General features: G+C 39.8%; 1 protein-coding gene across 4 annotated transcripts in view; it reads left to right on the top strand.

The window, feature by feature from the left end:
• BTBD8 (BTB domain containing 8) overlaps nucleotides 1-21034 on the top strand; it is a 91224-nt gene that overhangs the window by 56092 nt on the left and 14098 nt on the right. Inside the window, exons 7-13 of one of the 4 annotated variants that reach the window (XM_021090239.2) lie at nucleotides 1512-1608; nucleotides 6353-6441; nucleotides 6872-6974; nucleotides 15567-15749; nucleotides 16417-16554; nucleotides 17557-17686; nucleotides 20101-20162. In XM_021090239.2, coding sequence (XP_020945898.2) covers nucleotides 1512-1608; nucleotides 6353-6441; nucleotides 6872-6974; nucleotides 15567-15749; nucleotides 16417-16554; nucleotides 17557-17686; nucleotides 20101-20162 — 802 coding nt within the window. Of the gene's footprint in view, nucleotides 1-1511; nucleotides 1609-6352; nucleotides 6442-6871; nucleotides 6975-15566; nucleotides 15750-16416; nucleotides 16564-17556; nucleotides 17687-20100; nucleotides 20163-21034 lie in introns of all 4 variants that reach the window. The other 3 variants (XM_021090238.2, XM_085024004.1, XM_085024003.1) reach the window with 3 other exon arrangements.

Genomic DNA, 21034 nt, shown 5'->3' with positions numbered 1-21034 from the left:
TTTTTTTTTTTTCTTTTTAGGGCTGCACCTGAGGCATATGGAGGTTCCCAGGCTAGGGAGTGAATCAGAGCTATAGCCGCCAGCCTATGCCACAGCTGCAGCAACGCTGGATCCTAGCCACATCTGTGACCTACACCACAGCTCACTGCAACGTCACATCCTTAACCCACTGAGCAAGGCCCAGGATCGAACCTGCGTCCTCATGGATACTAGTCAGGTTCGTTAACTGCTGAGGCACAGCAGGAACTCCTGTGCTTCTGCTTTGTGGAGCTATATTTCAAAGTGTCAGTGAAGTAGAAGCTTCACTTTCATTACCTATTTTGCCATATCTTGTGTATATTTGAGAAATGTCCAGAAACAATTGCAATTCACAGTAATAAGATTAGGAAAAGCCTTTATTAGACATACATTATGTCAGGAAAATCCCATATTTGTTTTGGACAATAAATGACATGTTTTTTATAAAATAAAATTAAACTCTTTTTCAAATTTTGAGTATTTTTTACTACTTTATTTTTTCATTTTCGATGTCAGAAGAAGAGAAAACAATCTAAAATTAATTTGAGGATGTAGGTATCCTGTAGATGAAAAATGGTGTGATTCTTTAGAACTGTCGTGAAATGCCATCTACGCTGCTAAAATCCTACTGGAGAGTGAAATCCTACCTCGCTCTTCTAATTTTCTGGTTGTTCTCTCCTTCTCTTGCTATGTTAACATCAGACAAATGAAAGTTGCTCTTTTAATTTTAAATATGCATTGCTTCCTTTAGTTACAAACCAAATGACTAGGATTTGGGGGAGAAATACAGTGAGTCGCAGGGATCAGGTACGAAGGATTTGCCCCTGGAAACCCACGAGAAATTTCATCACAGTGTCATGGCTTGTAGGTTTCCTGCCTGTGCTCAGAGTCCCTGCCAATTGAAGGAAGCACCCCTCTGGGTCATTAGATGCCGTCTCCAATATTGTGGTCATTTTGTAGGCATTTTCTTTCTTTCTTTCTTCTTCTTCTTCTTTTTTTTTTTTTTTGTCTTTTTGCCATTTCTTGGGCCGCTCCAGCGACATATGGAGGTTCCCAGGCTGGGGGTCCAATCGGAGCTGCTGTAGGCATTTTCAGTATGATGAGCACCCATTAATTGCCCTCCCTCCCAAATTTTTATCGTTCGTATTGGTTGTGAAGAGTTGTTAGCTTTTATAGGCTTTGAAGCAGTTTTCTGGGCTTCGCTGTATACGCACTGAGAGTAGGAGGGGAATTTGAAACATCGCCACACTTAGGTCTTGTTACTCTCTGTTCATCAAATCAAGTGACAGTGCTTTCAACTTCTGACCTATGGCCTGTTTTAATCTGTGCAGAGTATCTATTATGTACCCTATTATGTAGGGTAGAAAGTGAGAATGAAAATAATTCAGATTATTCTTTTTTCTAAACAAACTATATATTATCAAGAAATTACTGTGTACTATGCCTTGATTTTTAAATCAAAGAATTAACAGTGCATCTATTTTTTATTTTAGTCAGATACTCAATATGGCTGATATGTATGGACTAGAAGGATTAAAAGAAGTAGCAATCTATATTTTAAGAAGAGATTACTGTAATTTCTTTCAGAAGGTAATTATGGAGTCTTGGAAATCGTTTACCCAGTGTTTAAAGCCACCCGTTATTACCTACTAGATTTTTAACTCTGTTAGTATCATTGTTTTAACTAATGGGAACTCTAGCTGAGAAATAACTCTCTGGATATACTTGCAGAGAACGGAAGTTAATTCAGATCGTTGTAATTAAAATAAAATTGAGGTGGGGATTTATTGAAAAGATACAGAAATATCCTACATAATTCAGAGGTGGAGGGTAAAGCTAGGACTCGGGCTTTGGAATTAAGAGGAAGGAAGCTGGAATCTGGGGTTCCTTTCCCACTTGGCAAAGGGCTCTACCCAGTGCCTCTTCAGTTCCTGGCCCTGAGAGGACTCTCCTGCTCCCTGCCACTGCTCTTTACAGATGAACTTGAGCAGGGATAGAGCTCTCCTCTGTTTCTCTCCCCAGGTGCTGTAAGAACACGGACTTTTTCATTTTAGTTTATGCAAGTGTATTGTCTACAGAAAGATACTCTATGGTGCCTTTCAAAGACATTTTATACATTAGTCTTAGGTTCTCCATTGTTTAAATGTTCTCTGTGGCTATAGATTATTTTTTATATTCTTATTTATGATTTTCTACATTTCTTAAATTTTCGACAATGGTCCTATATTACTTTTATAATCAACAAAACCCAAATCTTAAAAGAACTGTTTACATCAGTATTTCCCTCTTATTCACTATTTGAGGCAACAAAAGGCACTGTACAAATTGTAATTAGGTCATTTTAATGATTTTAATAATATCTAAATGTAGATTTTTGTGTTGGATAGGACTTTTCCTGTCTTTCTGTAAGTTGTAGCTGCAGAATCACCCGATGTGCTAAAATAGAGTCATGAACTGGGCCTACAACCACTATCAGTCCTTCAAGGTTTACTGAAAAACAGTGAAACACCTCAGCAACTTTTGAGCATTCCAGCCTCTGTAAGTAAGGAAACTAGAAGAAGAGCAGAGGCTGTGGTGTCCCTAGTTTTGTAGGAAGTGAAAAAGCCGGGTGAAAGATTTTTCCCTTTCTTTCTTCCCCCATCTTCCAGCCAAGTGGGCGTGAGGAGGAAGATCCAAGACTCCCCCAGTAATGACTGGAGAGGGGGGGGCTCTGTCTGCAATGAGGAGATGATGCCTACCCGCCCCCCAGGCGGACAGCGTCGTATCTGCATAGCCAGCCCACTTGGCAGGTTCCATCGAGGAAGAAAAGAAAGTACTAAGAGAGTCCTTGAAAGAGCCTGGACTGTGTCTCAGGAGCCAGTGAGCGTATACTTGGTTATGGAGGTTTCCAAGGGGGAGGAAGCTTGCTGGAGAAGCCAGGCCTCGCCTGGTGACTAGAGGCGGTAGTTATTGTCATAGATAGAAGGAGATAATGGCGAGTCCATTCCACAGCCCAGTTACACGTGGTAGACGCGGAGGAAAAGGACCTTCGTGATGCCGTGGACGTTAGAAGAGGCCAATACAGGGGCAGACGACACTGCGTCCCATGTAGGAGGCGCTGAGCGCTGTCAGCCCTGGAAGAATATCACTGAGAGGCTAGGGTACAGGTCAGTCTGTCCCTTGGTGAGCCAGCACGCTAGCAAAGGCCACCAGCATCTGAATTACAGTGGTCAAGGACATCCTTCTGCTACCATGCTAGTCCCTCGTGAGTTACAGAAGGCGACCCTGGCCCTTAATAGCCCCTTTCCAAGGAGTTAGACCCACAAAGGGGAGGAGCAGGAGTCCACACCCTACTGTCCACTCCAGATCTCCCCAGCTCTGAGTGTCATCAGCGACTCGCAGCGAAAGATTTACATAGGCTGTGAAATGGGTGTTTATTTATTCTTTTAATTTTTTATTTTTTGCCTTTTTAGGGCCGCACCTGCAGCATCTGGAGGTTCCCAGGCTAGGGGTCTAATTGGAGCTGTAGCTGCCAGCCTACACCACAGCTCACGGCAACGCCGGATCCGTAACCCACTGAGCAAGGCCAGGGATCAAACCCACAATCTCGTGGTTCCTAGTTGGGTTCGTTAACCACTGCACCATGACGGGAACTCCCAAAATGGGTGTTTAAACAGTACCACACTGCACTTCAATACCAAAAGGAACCAAAGGTACTGGATTTGCCTGTAATCATTAAAGGATGGGAAAAAAGGGGAGTTTGACACAACGTCCTTGACCGCTGCAACCGGGGGAAACGTTGAAGTTAGTACCTCCTTTTTCCTGAGACGCCTCAATAAACCAGTTACATCACACATTTTAAAAATAATCTTTGATGGGTTCTCTTTGGACAGTTGCTTCTCCTTTTTACTGTGTTCATGAGTAGACAGAGGTTATATGCGGCTTCTTTTATTTTACTTTCAATAATCCACTTAATTTTAAAAGACAAAAGGTATATTTGTTTCCCTTAAGACAATAGAAGATGAAATTTCTCTTTACTTATCAATATGGCATTTTGTTGAAAAATTTTTTTGCTTTATTTTAATATAGTCTGTATTATGTGGTAACAGATATTTGAGAACAATTTTTGTTTTTATTGACCTGATCATTAAATTTTTCCTTTACATTTTCTAAGAAGACACACACACACACACATACACACACATATATTTCTTTTTTTTTTTTTTTTTTTTTTTGGTCTTTTTAGGGCCACACTTGCAGCATGTGGAGGTTCCTAGGCTGGGGATCGAATTGGAGCCACAGCTGCTGGCCTACACCACAGCCACACAACACAGGGTCTGAGCCACATCTGCAAACTACACCACAGCCCATGGCAACACCAGAACCTTAACCCACTGAGTGAGGCCAGGGATCGAACCCACAACCTCACGGTTACTAGTTGGGTTCATTAACTACTGAGCCACAACAGGAACTCCTAACAACGTATATTTTTGTAAGTATATTTTTGAATGTATAATTTTTAACTTCTAGACCTCAAGTATGCAGTTTCTTGGCAGTGACTTAAATATAGTAAATCTATAATAGCACACTCACAGTTCTGAGGTAACTGGCCCCAGAACTCATGGCAAACTAGCTTCAGTCATTTCATTAATTTCATAATCTTGCCTTTTACAAAATTAAAATTTTAGAACTTCATTTATAGGACTAGAGTGGGCTTTACATTATGGGTTTTTTTCCCCACTGATTTAAAAATATATTTGGGGTAATGATTTAAATATGTCTTTCCAAAATTTACAAGCAGGTTTTGAATATGACTTCAGGTCAGTTGTCCTGTTATAAAAACATTTAGGAAATCAGCATTTCCATGTAAGTAAAATTCTCAGAAAACGAAAGTGACTAAGCCAGAGGTCATTACAGTTTTTTCTCTAAACGGCTAAGTAGTTAATATCCTCGGCTTTGTGGGCCATATAGCCTCTATCATAGCCACTTAGCTTTGCTGTTGTAGACCGAATGCAGGTCTAGACAATGTGTAAGCGGAACAGTATGGTAGCGTTTCAGTAAAACTTTATGCAAAAGCAGTGGGGGTCTGTTTTTGACCCACAGGCTTTAAGCAGCATATTATTTTGCATTTTCATATTTTTTCATGGAGATTATTCTTAAGTTCTACACCAAGGAGTGGAATTTTTGTTGTGGAGGTCGGGTTATTCCTAAATAGAATTAGGCTGCTGGATTTCTTAACTCTTGTTCTTACTGTTGTAATTTATAATGCTTCTGGCTGCTTTTAGATTGTCACGTATGTCTACACCAGTCGTCTTTTCTCTCCTACCAGTCTGATCTCCTCTGCAGTAGGTCAGAAAACCAAATTATTTAACTTAGTAGAATTTTCATTGTGTAATTTGTATAATGATAGCCATTTCTGATTTTAGGACAATTTAGTGTACTTCTGGTTATCTCAAAGGGAATAACTAAATTGTTGGTGGGTAAAACAGGATATTTACATTCAATTTTCTGAATACTATGTAATACCTTTTAGAAGAGCATTAGAAAATCAGATGAATAGCAGTTCTTACTTTTAAAAGTTGGAAATCGCCGATCTTATTTGAAGCACTGTACTAGAGTCATTTCCAAAGAAACTTGTTCTTTTCTGCATGCACGCATTAGACACTAACTGTACACGTAGGCTGATTGCTGGTCTCTATTAAGCGACTCAACCCCAAATCACAGCTAATGAATGTGTACGAAGAGCAATTGAACTCTCTTCATCCTAATGGGCAACAGATATGCCTAGGAGCATAGTCCAAAAACTGAGAACATGGCACAGGCAATAGGTAGCATATATTGAAGCTCAGCCCTAAAAGCAGTGAGTTGTTTCTCACTACTTGTATGTAGATTTATTTGTCACTTTCGTTCATTACTTCTGTGTATGTGCTTTTAAAGAATATGTTTGTATACTCATGATCCAGTTAAATGCTGTCATTTTGTCTAAGGTCAGTGTAGGCCCTACCTCTGCACATGTACTTAAAGTGAAATTTATACTTGAGGGAGCAGATTAAACCATAGGATGTATTGTAATGTGATGCGCTAGAAATTATTACACTGCTTTTAATCTAGAAGATATTTAAGCGAAGAGAAATTAGAATAGGAACTGTATGCAGACCGGCAGCTTAAAGAACTCAAATGCTGTTCTATAAAAGCTAAAGTGTGTCAGTGATCCTTTTAAAAGAGTAACAGGCCTTTGAGTCACGCGTATTTGTTCCGCAACTTAAGTATGTAAGTGAGATCACTGTTATGAACCAAGTCCTCTAGCCTCTGTACGTAGCAAAGGAATAAATGCAGTGTTTTCTTTCCATTTTAGCCTGTTCCCAGAAGGTTGGCGTCTGTACTGGAATGCTTGATCATTGCTCATTCAGTTGGAGTGGAGAGTCTTTTTGCTGACTGCATGAAGTAAGCGATCTGAAGTAGTGCTGATACTATTGATTTAGAGATTTTGTTCTTCCATTCTCCTAATTTTGTGGGGAATTTTAGACTTGGTCTGTTTTCTTGGGCACAATGTAAATAGCTTAATGCTTAACTAGTTGCAACAGCTGAGGAGAAGTATTGATTTAGATACTACTCAAGATGCTTGTGTTCGATTTTATTTTAGCTGAACCATGGTTACTTATGTTAAAATCCACGCACATAGCCCAAAATGGATTTAAAATAGTGTTTGTTGAAAAGGGGACACAGTTAGGTCCATTATTGGTGCTCACAAAATTAACTCTTAAGATTAGTCAAAACATATATGTAAAGTCTATACCATTGAAAACAAAATGTTTCTGAATATTATGAAAAATATTTTCATTTCTTTAACTTGAGGTCCTTTGATTTTTAACAGGTGGATTGTAAAGCATTTTGCAAGGTTTTGGTCTGAAAGAAGCTTTGCAAACGTACCCCCTGAGATTCAGAAAAAATGTCTTAATATGTTGATTCAGTCCTTAGTAAGTATAAGCTGGATACCCTTGTTTGTGTTTGTCATCAAAAAGCTTTTTAAATTTTATGTAAGTAATTTCTGAGTTTTAAATACAAATTTAGAATTATAAGAGCAAGATGAGAGAACCAATTTGAGATAACCCAGAACCAAGCCATAGAACCTGTCTTTCAGACTGTCTTATTCTTCTGTACCAAATGCAGTAGTCAGGAAGCAGTCAGAGGGGCAGAATCACTGGAAAGCCTATAGTGGCTTACGAATGAAAGTGGCATGTGCCAAGGTTAGTTAGGCATTGATTGGCTCAGGAACACGGACCTCCACTCACGAAGGTGGGTTTGGGTACAACCCTGAAACAGTGGCACCATTCTCCAAGAGGACCGGCCGTTTACCTGGTGGCAGGTTAATTGCATTGGAAATCATCATGGAAAATCAGTGCTTTGTTCTCAGAGGAATGGACATCTGCTCTGGACACGGATTTGCCTTCCTTACTCCTACTGTATCTAAGAAAACCACTGTCTGTGGACCTACTGGCTTTTTTCCACCATCATAATATTCCACACCCCATCACTTTGACTAAAAAACTCACTTCACAGCAAATGAGGTATGGCGGTGGGCCCATGCTTACTGATTTCACCTGTCCTTCCGTGCCTCCTGTCATCCTGAAGTAGTTTTTGTTGTTACTGTTCATGATAGGAACTTTTATTAGTGATGGCCTTTTGGAGACGTGGTTACAGTGCAGCTCAGTGGCAATGCCTTGTGGAACTGGGGCTGTACATGCTCTGTATCAGTTTTTGATTGACGGAGCTCTTTCTCCCATAACCAGGATCCCTGGGTCCAGAAATCGAGGTGTAGAAATGGATGTGCTCCATGTATAATTACTCCCAGCGATCCACTAGCAAAATTTTTGTTTCCTATCTTCGTAACTCTAGGATCTCCCAATATAGAGGTCATAGTTGCAAAGGGAGAATGCAACAGCCGCATGGCCTGGAAGTCGGGATTGCCTCCTTCTGCCCACTTTGTAAATCAACAGGCGAAGAAGGGGAGTTATTACTAGATTGAGCATGGCTATCGCGGGGAAATGCAGTGTGGGGAAGGGGCGTACATCTGCAGCGAGGTGCTCCATGTCCTGGGATTCGGTTTAAGCAGCACTGATAATGGCCCAGACCCTTCAGGAATGAGAGTTTGGGCTGCCTTACCAGACAAAGAACTACAAACAGCGGAGGTACTTGCTGAGGGAAAAGGGAACGGGGCGTGGTTATGGAAAATGGTAGTTATAAGTACTAAGAATGACCAGGTGACCAGTTACAGAAGTGAGCACTGTAGTGGTTAAGATATAAACACATTCATTTCCCTTCTTTATATGAATGCTTTTTTTTTTTGTCTTTTTGCCTTTTCTAGGGGGCCGCTCCCATGACATATGGAGATTCCCAGACTAGGGGTGTAATTGCAGCTGTAGCCGCCGGCCTACGCCAGAGCCACAGCAACGCAGGATCCGAGCCGTGTCTGTGACTTACACCACAGCTCACGGCAACGCTGGATCCTTAACCCACTGAGCAAGGCCAGGGATCGAACCCGCAACCTCATGGTTCCTAGTCAGGTTCGTTAACCACTGCGCCACAAGAGGAACTCCTGTGAATGCTTTTATATATATATTAACCCAAGTATTTCTGTTTTTCCCACTACCATTTAATATAAAATATGTTAATAACAGTTAACTTTATATCTCTGTATTTAAGTTATGGGCTGAGGCATCTCTGCCACATGTCACATGGCTAGGGTGAACTGTGCTTCCCTCAGTTCCTGTCTTTGTACCATTCTGCACTGACCTGTGTCCTCTTTAGTTTTTCTTACCCCTGGGCCAGGAGTGTGTTTAGCTCCATAAAGATGGGTGCTAGCATCTCTTGAAGGACCCCCATTTCATGTAGGCAGAGGCAGTGAGACCTGAAATGAGTCCATTTTCTTTCTCTCTCTCTCTCTCTCTTTTTTTTTTTTTTTGGCTTTTTAGGGCCACACTAGCGGCACATGGAAGTTCCCAGGCTAGGGATCGAATTGGAGTTGCAGCTGCTGGCCTACACCACAGCTGGATTCTCAACGCACTGAGGCCAGGGCTCGAACTTGCATCCTCATGGATACTAGTCGGGTTTGTACCCTGCGGAGCCACCGTGGGAGCTCCCATGAAGTGAGCTCATTCTTGTGGGTAACAGCTTGTGCCTTGGGTGCCAGCTTGTCCTCACTCTCCAGCACTTTATATCCGTCATCCCTTCTGCACTGCCTTCCCCGTGGACTTCAAACCACATCGTCACATACGCAGGCAGTCTAACCAGCTCTCATAATCGCAGAAAGTCACATCTCTTTAACAAAGCCCTTTAGATATGTAAATGCCTTCTAGTGGTCCTGCTTCTCTGACTGAACCATGAATGATGTGTCCGACTGGGTTATATAGAGATAATACCTAAATCCAACTAGGAAAATAAGTTTCTGCCATCAGCTGGTGAGATACCATTGTAAAAAAAATAAATCTAAATGTGTGGGTTTATGCTCATGAAGGACTTGGTAGTTTTGTCGCTTACTATTTTGCATTAGTTTCTTCGGTCATTGATTAGCTCCTCTCTGTTCATGGAGGCACACAGATGGCCTATAGCTGTAATTCAGTTCAGTAGAAGTGGAAGTATCATTTACTACTACTGCTGCAGCTGTTACTATTGAGTGGATTTTTTTAAAGACTTTTATGGTTCAAAAGATACTTTTTATTTTTGAAATTGTGTGCAACACAAGTACTATTTTATCCATTTTATATATGAGAAAAGAGAATCACAGAGGTAAATGCTTTATTTGAGGGCACGGTGTCAGTAAATGACAAAGCCAGGTCCTAAAACCCGTTGCTGCCGCTCCAAAGGTGATAGAATAGATGCTTACCATGGGCAAAGATTTTCGGAAGTGTGGTCCTTGACTTGAAGGAACTCGCCAATTGATGGAGGCACAGGCAGGCAAATAACCATCGAAAAATGCGATGAGACAACGACGGATACTGACATTAAATTCCACATCAGTCTTATTTCCCTTTGTACAGCCTTGGGGCAGAGCCGAGCACATACTAGGTACTTAGTGTACAGGGATAGGTAAATAAATGTATGAGTAAGTATAATTTATAATTCAAGTATATGCATGAAATCACAGAAGTTAAAACGATTGATTCTTCACTCAGTAGGAGAGTCTCTAGTTCCATCCATGTTGCTGCAAATAGCATTATTTTGTTCTTTTCTGTGGCTGAGGAGTAGTCCATTGTGTCTATATACCACACCTTCCTAATCCAATCATCTGTCAGTGGACATTTAGGTTGTTTCCATGTCTTGGCTATTGTGAATAGTGCGGCAATGAACGTGCAGGTGCATGTGTCTTTCTTTAAGGAAAGTTTTGTCCGCATATATGCCCAAGAGTGGGGTTGCTGGGTCATGTGGTAGTTCTGTGTATAGTTTTCTAAGGTACCTCCATACTGTTCTCATACTGAGTGAAGGAAGTCAGAAAGAGAAAGACAAATACCGTATGATATCGCTTATATCTGGAATCTAATATACGGCACAAATGAACCTTTCCACAGAAAAGAAAACCATGGACTTGGAGAACAGACGTGTGGTTGCTGAGGAGGAGGGGGGGGGAGTGGGATGGATGGGGTACTTGGGGTTCATAGATGCAAACTATTGCCTTTGGAATGGATTAGCAATGAGATCCTGCTGTGTGGCACTGGGAACTATGTCTGGTCACTTGTGATGGAGCAGGATAAAGTGAGAAAAAAGAATGTACACATGTATGTGTAACTGGATCACCTTGCTGTGCAGTAGAAAATTGACAGAACACTGTAAACCAGCTCTAACGGAAAAAAAATAAAAATCATTATATTAAAAAAATGGATTCTGATTGGAAGGATAAGAGAAGTAATTTGAGATGAACCTGGAGCTAGAGGACAATTTCAAAGTAAAGAAGTATGTTAGGGCATACCTGACGGACTTTTTAAAATGTGACCAAGGACCTGGACACTGGGCAGTGCCAGTTCTGCTTTTCCGGGAATCCTAAGAGAAGACGAGTCTGAGGAGAGGCTGAGGCCAGGCTGGAAAGGCTCTTAACAGTGTCTCAACAAGCTTGATTTGTTTTTTTACAGGTGGTAAGTGAGTTTAACTGAAGAATAAGCCCGTCATACAATGTCTCTCTCTCTCTCCTACAGTATTTTATTTTGATCTTATAGCTCTAATCAGGTCGTTTTAAGCTTTATGAATGCACATATAAAGATGAATATCAGAACAAGACACTTAGTTTGAAAAGGAGCCTTTTGGCCTTGTGGTGATTATAATGAAAACTTGAGGGTTTTGTCTTTATTCGTGGATATTCAAGTTTTAAGAAACACTAATACATTCTTTATATTTTATTAAGCAAATAAACTCTATGTTGCCTTATTAATAAAAATAGAATATTTTTAACTTTTTAAATTAAAACTTGAAATATATTACCCAAAACAGTGAAGGAAAGATTGAGCAGTCTTCTTAAGTCTTCTTTAGCTTTAGTTCAGTTCACCCACATGTTTTGTGGCGGGGCGCTTTATTCCAGTAATACGCCCAACACTGTCTTACAGCCAGGGAGCTCAAGTGCTGCATCGGACTATATATGGAGAGTTTTTAAAATTTTTAACATGGGGAACATTGAGGGTTTTCTCCTTGTTGGTCACTGTGCAGCAGGTCAGCAAGACATGGCCAGCCCTCCCCCAAGGACAAACTACTGCCTTTGGGAGGAGGAGAGGGCAGGCAGAGGGTGTGTACACGAGGGAGGGGTGTTAGGACTCGTAATTACTTGAACCATTTCAAAACATGGTTAAAATTTTCTGTTTCAGGATGCTTTGTGTAAGTCCTCTTAAAAAAGCAGATTATGAATAGTTTTTAGATCTTCTGCCCCTTTTTTGAAGGGGTTGTTTGTTTTTTTGGTATGGAGCCGCAGAAGGTGGGCATAGTTTTTAAACATAGGACAATTACAACAAAAATAGGTGTGAGGATAGTCACTGGAGCAAAACTAGAGTCGTGTATACGTTATGCTCTTTATTAGCCTTGAGGCCCAAAGATAATGGAAGATCATAAGGGTTAAATAGTATGAAGTGCACGGTTTAACCAGTACATAGTGTTAGACAACAACCAGGAAGCTTCTTGGAAAAAATCTAACTTGGTTCCCTACCTCCCTCCTGATAGGCCTGTGTACATCCCAAACGGATCAAAGGTTTGCAGGGAAAGAAAATGAAACCATTAAAAAGACGACAAGAAGCCCTGGGAGAATTATTTTATAACCTTGTCAGGGAAGGGGGGGATACACAATCTAGGAGCCGGAAAGAATTTGGTTACATAAAAATGCAAAATGTCTATGTAGTAAAAATTACCATCAGCAGAGTCAGAGGACAAATAATGGCTCACATCGTACTCTAACTTTTCTAATGTAGTATTTCCTACAAGCTGATTTTTTTAAAATAGCTAACTTAGGGAGTTCCTGATGTGGCACAGTGAGTTAAGAATCCGACTGCAGCAGCTCAGGTTGCGGCAGAGGTGTGGGTTTGCTCCCTCAGCCTGGCGCTTTGGGTTAAAGGATCCAGCACTGCTGCAGCTGCCACATAGATCACAGCTGTGGCTCGGATTCAGTCCCTGGCTCAGGAACTTCCATGTGCCATGGGTGTGGCCATAAAATTAAACAAAAAATAGCTAACGTAGAGTGAGATTAGCTAGTTCACAAAGAAAATATAAGTGCCTCTTGGCGTTCCCATCGTGGCACAGTGGTTAACGAACCCAGCTAGTATCCATGAGGACACGGGTTTGATCCCTGGCCATGCTCAGTGGGGTAAGGATCTGGCATTGCCGTGAGCTGTGGTGTAGGTCTCAGACATGGCTCATGGCTCAGATGTGGCGTAGGCCGGCAGCTATAGCTCTGATTGGACGCCTAGCCTGGGAACCTCCATATGGCGCAGGTGCGGCCCTAAAAAAATAAGAAAAAAAAAAAACGAAAAAGTAAATATAAATGCCTCTTAATTTGATGAACAAATCCTTAACTTCATTTCTTTAAAAGAAATGGATGTTCAAAATTACAATGTCGGACCATTTTCTATCTTTCGTTATTAAAAAAAATAAAGTAATCCGTACTATGTTGACAAAGATGTAGGGGATAAGTACTCGTATTCATTCCTAGGAAGGGTTTTACTGGCACAACTGTTGCGGTGTTTTTCAAGCTTTTTTGACTGTGACCCAAAGCAAGTTGTTTTCACGTTACAACCCCCTACCCTCACACATAGAGAACTGAAACGAGTTTGGAAAAAGAAAACTTACCATTATGCATGGGGTGTTCTGAGATTTCCTCTTTTCTTTTTCTTCCTTCTTGTTTTCTTTTCTAATGTTGATTATAAGCCACTAAATATACTTCTCTGGGAGGGGAAAAAACTACAGTTTGGAAAACGGGGCTCCTTTGAACAATGTTGGCGACGTTTGGGGACCCTCCTGGTGGCCCACCTCCTGTCCTCTTGGCCCTGGCGTGTGCTCCAGCCATTGCTGCAGCATCCCGCTGTACCTGGGTGTGATCTGGGAGCACCTCTTACGTTCTTACCACTTTCTGTCCCGAGGCGTCACTGCTACTCCACACAGGCTGCCTACAGCTATGAAAACCCGGGAGTGAAAGGGAATTCACATCTCAGGGGACAAACCTTAGTCAGTGGGAGACATGAACCAGTGGTTAAGTGGTGAAATGTTTCCCGATCTTTGGTGACTAATTCAAAGTGTGTTCCCGGTCGCTTGTCAGAGGGTCCCCAGCAAGGCTGATGCCCAGTTGCCCACAATAGCAAATGCTGTGTCAGTGCTTTTCAGACTTGAATGTCTAAATGATCTTGGCTTATTGTAGATTCTCATTCAGTAAGTTAGGGCTGGAGCCTGAGATTTTGCATTTCTAACAAGCTCTCGATGGTAGAAAGCCGTGGATCATACTTTGAGTAGGAAGGACCTAGGAAACTTAGCTTCCTCCGGCTTTCCCGCCTTCCCTGTTTCTCGCTCCCAGTGCTTCAGATGGTCTTGGGATCACTCGAGCACAAGCCTGTTTCTCAGGCTCGGTTTTTAGGCAAAACCCAGAATAAGACAAGTAGCGTTGACCCAGAAACTCTCTTTTTTCTTCTTAAGGCCACACCTGCATCGTACAGAAGTTCCCGGGCTAGGTGTTGAATCTAGTTCACGGCCATGGTGACACCTAATCTGAGCTGCATCTGCAACCTGTGCCTCAGCTTGTGGCAACACAGGATCCTTTACCCACGGAGCGAGGCCAGAGATCAAACCCGCATCCTCACAGACATTCCATTGGGTTCTTAACCCACTGAGCCACACTCAGTCCTGTGGCTGCTTTCAGGGTCTGTCTTACCTCCTTTGTGTCTTCGTGGTCCCAGATCCAAGAGGTCAAAGATAGGCTGCAAGGCTGTTTGAGGCTTAGGCTCTGAAATTGGCACCCACCACTGTTTGTCAAGCAAGTGAAAAGGCCGGTCTATTCAAGGGGTGAGGAAATAGATTTCACCTGTTGATGACTGGAGCTGCAAAGAATTCATGGCCATGTTTTTCAGTTATTGATTGTAGTTTTTTATTGATTGTAGTAAATTTATTTATTTAATAAATGGTTATTTCCTAAGCCTTTTTTAAGAATTAGAAATCGAGCATGAATAAAATACAGAAATTTATAAGTTGCCCTCTTCTCCTTGGAGCACATGCCATTTGTGAACTGTCATTCCGTTTTTCATAGAGAGCAGTATTCATGAATTTTTTTCCTATGGTGTAAAAATGAGTCCTTATTAAATAAAATGTTAAAAGAAGAGCCTTACCTAATTAGAGAGGAAGAAAATAGTCACCTGGGATTATAAGTAATTTTTAGCCTTTCTAAATTGGTAATAAAGTGCATGTATTTTATAGTTAGAAAAGAATTAAGGCTGTGTCAGTATAGCCATGCAGTTACGAATGATATCTATAAGCACAAAATTTAAGTCAGTAGTGAAAATCTCAGAGAAGTCAAGCCTTTTTTTCGTACTTATTGTTATTATTATTATTTTGTCTTTCTGTCTTTGGGGCCACACCCGTGGCATATGGAGATTCCCAGGCTAGGGGTCCAGTTGGAGCTGTAGCCACCGGCCTACGCCACAGCCCCAGCCCCAGCCCCAGCCATGCCAGATCCAAGCCACGTCTGCGACCTATACCACAGCTCATGGCAACGCCGGATCCTTAACCCACTGAGCGAGGCCAGGGATCGAACCCACATCCTCATGGATACTAGTCAGGTTCTTTAACCACTGAGCCACGACAGGAACACCTGTCCTAGCTATCTTTTAAAGGTGATTTGTTGCCAGCTCAGAGTTCACTCTTTTTGATAATTCTGAACAAATGAGTAAATATGTAAAGGTAATGACAAAGATACTAGCTACCTAGAATTTTGTTTTTTTTTTGTTTTTTTTTTTTTGTGGAAAGCATCACAAGAAAACAAAATACTTAATTTGTCTCAGAAAGTTATTTTTATGAAGAGTAATCTAACTATTTTCCCCTAATATTTTTAAAATCATAAGAATGATGAGAATGCTGCTTTTCTTCTGATGGAGAGTGACAGGCTGATCATCAGTCTGCCCAGAGTGAGATGGACAGAAGCAGCACTGACCATGGCATCTCAGCTCCAAGAGGAATGTATTGCCTTTATTATAGAAAATTTCCCCAGGATCATTCACAGTGAAAATTTTGCTCTTTTCTTACAGGTACAATGTCTAAAATTATATCCTATATTTAGACCCATCTTTGTGTTCTGATTGTAATTATGTAAGCATTTTCAAATGCAGGTTGCCTTTGATTAAATTAGTATGACTTAAATTCCAAAGCAGATGGCATGTTTGCATAGGATTTAGAGCAGTGATGGACAGGATTTTTGGCTCATAAGATAATGAAGGGAGGAGGGGACAGGTTTGAGTGCCCTGGCAAGGCACATTGTAACTCTGGCCAACTCCAGCCCTCGAACAGCATAAGCCGTGTTTTAGAAAGCGAAGTTATAAAGATAATGTTTGGGTCAGCAATACAATTATGGTGCATATGAAATTCTCTGTCTTACTGGAGACCCACTTTCTGTAAATTTAGTAATTGAATAAAGAACTTCTATTACTTATTTCTAGGCTCTGTTTTAGGACTGTTTTGCCTCTTAAGAATAGTACATGTGTGTATGAAATATTTTTAACAGAGGAAAGGAATAGAATGATGATAATACTTACAATACTTATAATAAATAGTGTATTATTACTAACAGAGGCAATAAGATTTCTGATGGACTTCATACAGCCAGTTATGAGGAGTGTTCTGCTGTTTTACCCAACTTTCACATTTCTTACACATTTACGGAGGTTCCTATTCAGTATCAATTTCTGTGTTTTGTAGTCCCAGGCAATGAGTAGCACAGCTGATCTGTTGGACAAAATTCTTAAAGCAATTGAAGAAAACATCACCACTGAGAAAAGCTGCTCTCTTCTGATGGCTCTGGACACACTGCTGAACTCTGACAGCACAAAGGAAATGGTATCGAATGTAATAAAATTCATGAAAATGATACGGTATTTACGACTTTTTTCAGCACGTGCGTGTTTCAGATGTTACGTACTTCATTAAAATGAAGCGTTTGATACGTGGGGGTTAGTTAGAGTGTCGACTTTCATGTATATTTGGAATTTTTCATAATTCAACATTTTTAACATTTTATTTACCTCCAGGTGGACTTACTGTGAAAGTTTAGAATTTGGATGTTTGGCTACTTCTCTAAACATAGTTTGATACTTAGCAGTATGAATTGGTACAGCATAGCTTTAGTACTTCTCCCCAGTCACTCTATTAAATTTCCTAAATGTAAAACTTAAAGGATTTTTTAGGTTTTAATCATCAGTGTCTTTTCAGTTTTTAATTTTTTTCTGACTGCACCCGTGGCATGCGGACGTTCCCAAGCCAAACCCACGCCACAGCAGTGACCTGAGCTGCTGCAGTGACAACACCAGATCCTTAACCCTCTGAATCACAAAGGAACTCCGTGATTTTCTGCTATATCCCTAATTCTTGTTTGTCTTTAGAAAAAAATCATTTAACATTGAATTGACTTGGAAAATGCAAAATTCAAATATTTATTATTTTTAAATGCAGTGACTCAATGGTAATGAATAAGATCATTGCAAATTATTTAATTGTATCTGTTCAACAGGATGATGAAAAACTTTCATCGTAATTTTTATTACTGCAGAGAGTGACCTTGTAATGTCAAAATGAAAAGGCTGCGGAAGGTATTTACGTAAAGGCGGTTTAAAATAAGGTTTCGTTAGAAGGACAAAGCTGACAGGATAGGGTTCATGTTCACTATAAAATTCTGTTGTTGAACAGTAAGCCTTCATAAATAACTTGTACCCGACGATCTTAAAAATCTAAGTGATGACATCATTGATCTAGCTTAGGAGTAAGTAGATTGGGAAAGGAATAATGACTGGTTGCTATGACAATGTGGCTCTCACCAGCTGCTGATTTGTTGCTGGAACACAGGGTTTTACGTGCAAGATCCAGGCTCTGCGTGATAAGCTGTGGATCTTCCTGGTTCAGTCTTTCTATGCTGTTCGTCACACAGAAAGCTGGAAGCTGATGAGCACAGATGATCAACAGAAAATCCAAGCAGGTACGTTAGCCTGGAGGTTTTTTATTCTTATAACTGTGACAGGTATTTCGAGGGAATTCTAATAAGTGGCAGGATTAATGTTTGTTTGCCTCTGTTCAGTAATGGCTTGCAAATTGAAACTATTGATAGTACGGTTAGGCAGTTTTAATAAATCATGCTTTTTTCTGTTCTTAGGGAAAAAAACTCTTTTCCTTTGTATATAAATATACATGAGTCTACTTTATATTAGCAACAATGCCGTGGGCAAATTTGCTTAAAAGCATTCTACAAGAATTAGAGATTAGAAGTATAGGAAAATGTAACCCAGATAGAACAGACCACTAAACGTACTTTCTCTCCCTTTTTAAATATAGTTTTCTGTAAAGCTTTTCCATCTTTTGTAGGGGATATCCTTTCTTGTGGTCTTGCCCAGATTAGATGGCTTTATTTCACAGTCGATCGGTTCAGTGATATGATGTGTGCTATTGCGGAGTGTCCCTCAGGAGCCGCACACTGGTCTCTGACATTTAATAGGTACCATTTGAAATACTAGCTTTCAACAAAAGATGTATATTGCTCAAAATGTGTATTTGCTTCAAAAATATCAAAATATAACATTGAGGGTGTGGAACTAAAAATGGCTTCATGGCTATATGGGTTAAAGCAGGTACCTCAGGAAAAATATTGACAGATTCAGCAAGTATACTTTTAAAACCATTTTCAGTGAAGAGACTATATTTTATGAGGCAGGCATTTGTGAACAGTAAAACATGGAAGCCATACATAATAGACTATTTTCTCGCTAGTACATGGATATGTTAAATTTTTTAGTCAGAATATGATTTGTTCTGTCTTGTGTTAAGAGTCTAGCATGGTAGTGTAGCTAGATGTGATCTCAAGAAGACTTTTCTAGGAAATTCCAGCAAAACAGTAATACAACAAAATCCATGGAGCAGCAGAAGTCATGAGACGGTCTTTAGAAGTTGGCATTTTTTTCCTTGTTACTATTTCTGTATTGATTGTTAGATGACAGTTCATCTGTATTACAAAATCTATACAGTGTGAAAAAATAATATCAGCATTCCATCAGTAGGTGTCCTTCAGCTCTCTTCTGATTGAGAGTAAACTTTGTTTTTCTCCATTTTTTTAGAGGATTTCAGAGTTAAGTTGAGCCCCAAACAGTGTTCTTTAACTCAATTCTTCAGAGTCCTAATTTAAAATACGTGTTAATACATACATACCTATATACACACATCTAGAACAAGGTGTTGTTGGTAATTCAACTAATTGTCATAAAGAACCTTTCAATCTATTATATCAGTGTAAAAAAATTTTTAATCATAAATATGTTGAATTACAGGGAGTCCTGACTTATGCATAATTACTGAGCTGGGAAACCCCAGAGAAAGGAGTGATTCTGGGTTGTCTTTGTTGTAACATTCGTTATGTCCTAGTATGAGTTACTGATCTTTGGGAGAAATCTCGTATTCATTTCTTCCTGTATATTTTTGTGCAAAGTCATTTGCTAACTACAAGCCAGTCCTTGTGCTGCTATTTCTAGTATCCTGCTTTGTCTTCTAACACAGTTCCTACAGGATAGAGGAAGTAACAAGGTCCTACAGATAATCTAATGTCTTTTTCACCAGCTGTTTTAATAAAAATAGAATAAATTTTGGAAATGACATATATCTGTCTCTTCAGATGTATTTTAAAGCCGCATAACCTTCAAAGGGAAGAAATACATTTAGCTAAACTATATTTATAGCTCTCGTACCATTATTCCTATATATTTCCTGACGTCATTTAAATTCGTATATGAAGAATATAAACATGAGTTCCACAGTAATTCCCATATAAACCTAATCTATAGAATGAATTTTTCATGTAATTCTAAAAAAATGATAACAGGTTAAAGGAATTGGTTTTATTTTCACCAATCCTTATTTTTTTCTCTTTATCCTTCCTCATGACATACATGCAAAATGAGATTTTTTAAACCGTTTTTTTCTATACTTTTTAGGATAAATACTTTCTCATATTTAATAGTTTATAAAATATTATGTTTGCCACAATCTGTAATTTTTTTGAAATCTGGAAAACTAGCTAAAAGAAAGTTCTCTCTAAAATTTCACAGCTTGAGAAAATTCTGGGCTTTTGTAAGTGTTTAAATCTTCTCGAGGAGACTAGATGTTTCTCATTATTAATCTTAATCATATAAAATCCATAGCGATAAGAAAATCAATTCAAAATGAGGTTCTTTAAAAAAAATTCTAAAATATAATAGGAAATTATTTATGTGTACTAGGTTGGTTCCAGCTTTTTAAAAGTTACTTCCATCAAAATATCACCTTTTCCTGCTACTGTACTATTTTCCTTCTACTTTTATGGTCATAATAATGCTTACTATAAAAATAAATTGCTTTTTTTTCCTACAGCTGCATTTGACAAAGGTGATGATCGAAGACTTGGCAAAAAACCTGTATTCAGTAGCTCTCAGGTAAACTTTTACAATTTCACAGGCCCATAGGGAAAAAAAGATACCAAAGAATTCACATTTTATTATTTTATATTTCAGAATAATTTTTTAAAAATCTATTCTTTCATTAAGGTTGTTTCTGGATGAAAATAATTTTGAGTCTTTTTTTTTTTTTAAATCAAGTGAACATTTTGTAATTTTTTTTTTGTCTTTTTACAGCCACACCTGTGGCATACAGAAGTTCCCAGGCTAGGGATCAAATCAGAGCTGTAGCTGCCAGCCTACACCACACCCACAGCAACACCGGATTGAGCCACCTCTCGACATGTGACCTCGACCTACGAGGTAGCTTGCAGCAGCGCTAAATCCTGAAGCCACTGCGCGAGGTCAGGGATTGAACTTGCATCCTCAGAGAAGCTATGGCAGGTTCTTCTTCTTTTTTTCTTTTTTCTTTTTTTTTTTTTTTTTTGTCTTTCTGTCTTTTCCAGGGCCGCACCTGTGGAGGTTCCCAGGCTAGGGGTCTAATCGGAGCTGTAGCCACATCTGTGACCTACACCACAGCTCACAGCAACACCGGATCCTTAACCCACTAAGCGAGGCCAGGGATCGAACCCTCGTCCTCACAGATGCTAGTCAGGTTTATTAACCACTGAGCCACGACAGGAACTCCTATGCCAGGTTCTTAACAAGCTAAGCTACTACGGGAACACCTTTGTAAATTTTTAAATGATGTATATTTTTGAAATCAGGCTGGCACGGGCAGTGAAATATTGTCTACCTTTTTAATTTCCTTGAAAACCTTTTTGGCAACTAGCATTTTGGAACTATTCCAGATCAGAAATTGTCTAGAATTCTGAATCTAATGGCATCTCGATGTTCTAATTAACCTACTT

The sequence above is a fragment of the Sus scrofa genome, chromosome 4 (assembly GCF_054392235.1).
Source record: "Sus scrofa isolate SSC_HxYL_T2T_F1_AM1 chromosome 4, Sscrofa_HxYL_maternal_Yorkshire_Landrace_v2.0, whole genome shotgun sequence".
NCBI lineage: Eukaryota > Metazoa > Chordata > Mammalia > Artiodactyla > Suidae > Sus > Sus scrofa.
The sequence above is the reverse complement of the archived record's forward strand: the minus strand, read 5'-3'. Positions and strand labels throughout refer to the sequence as shown.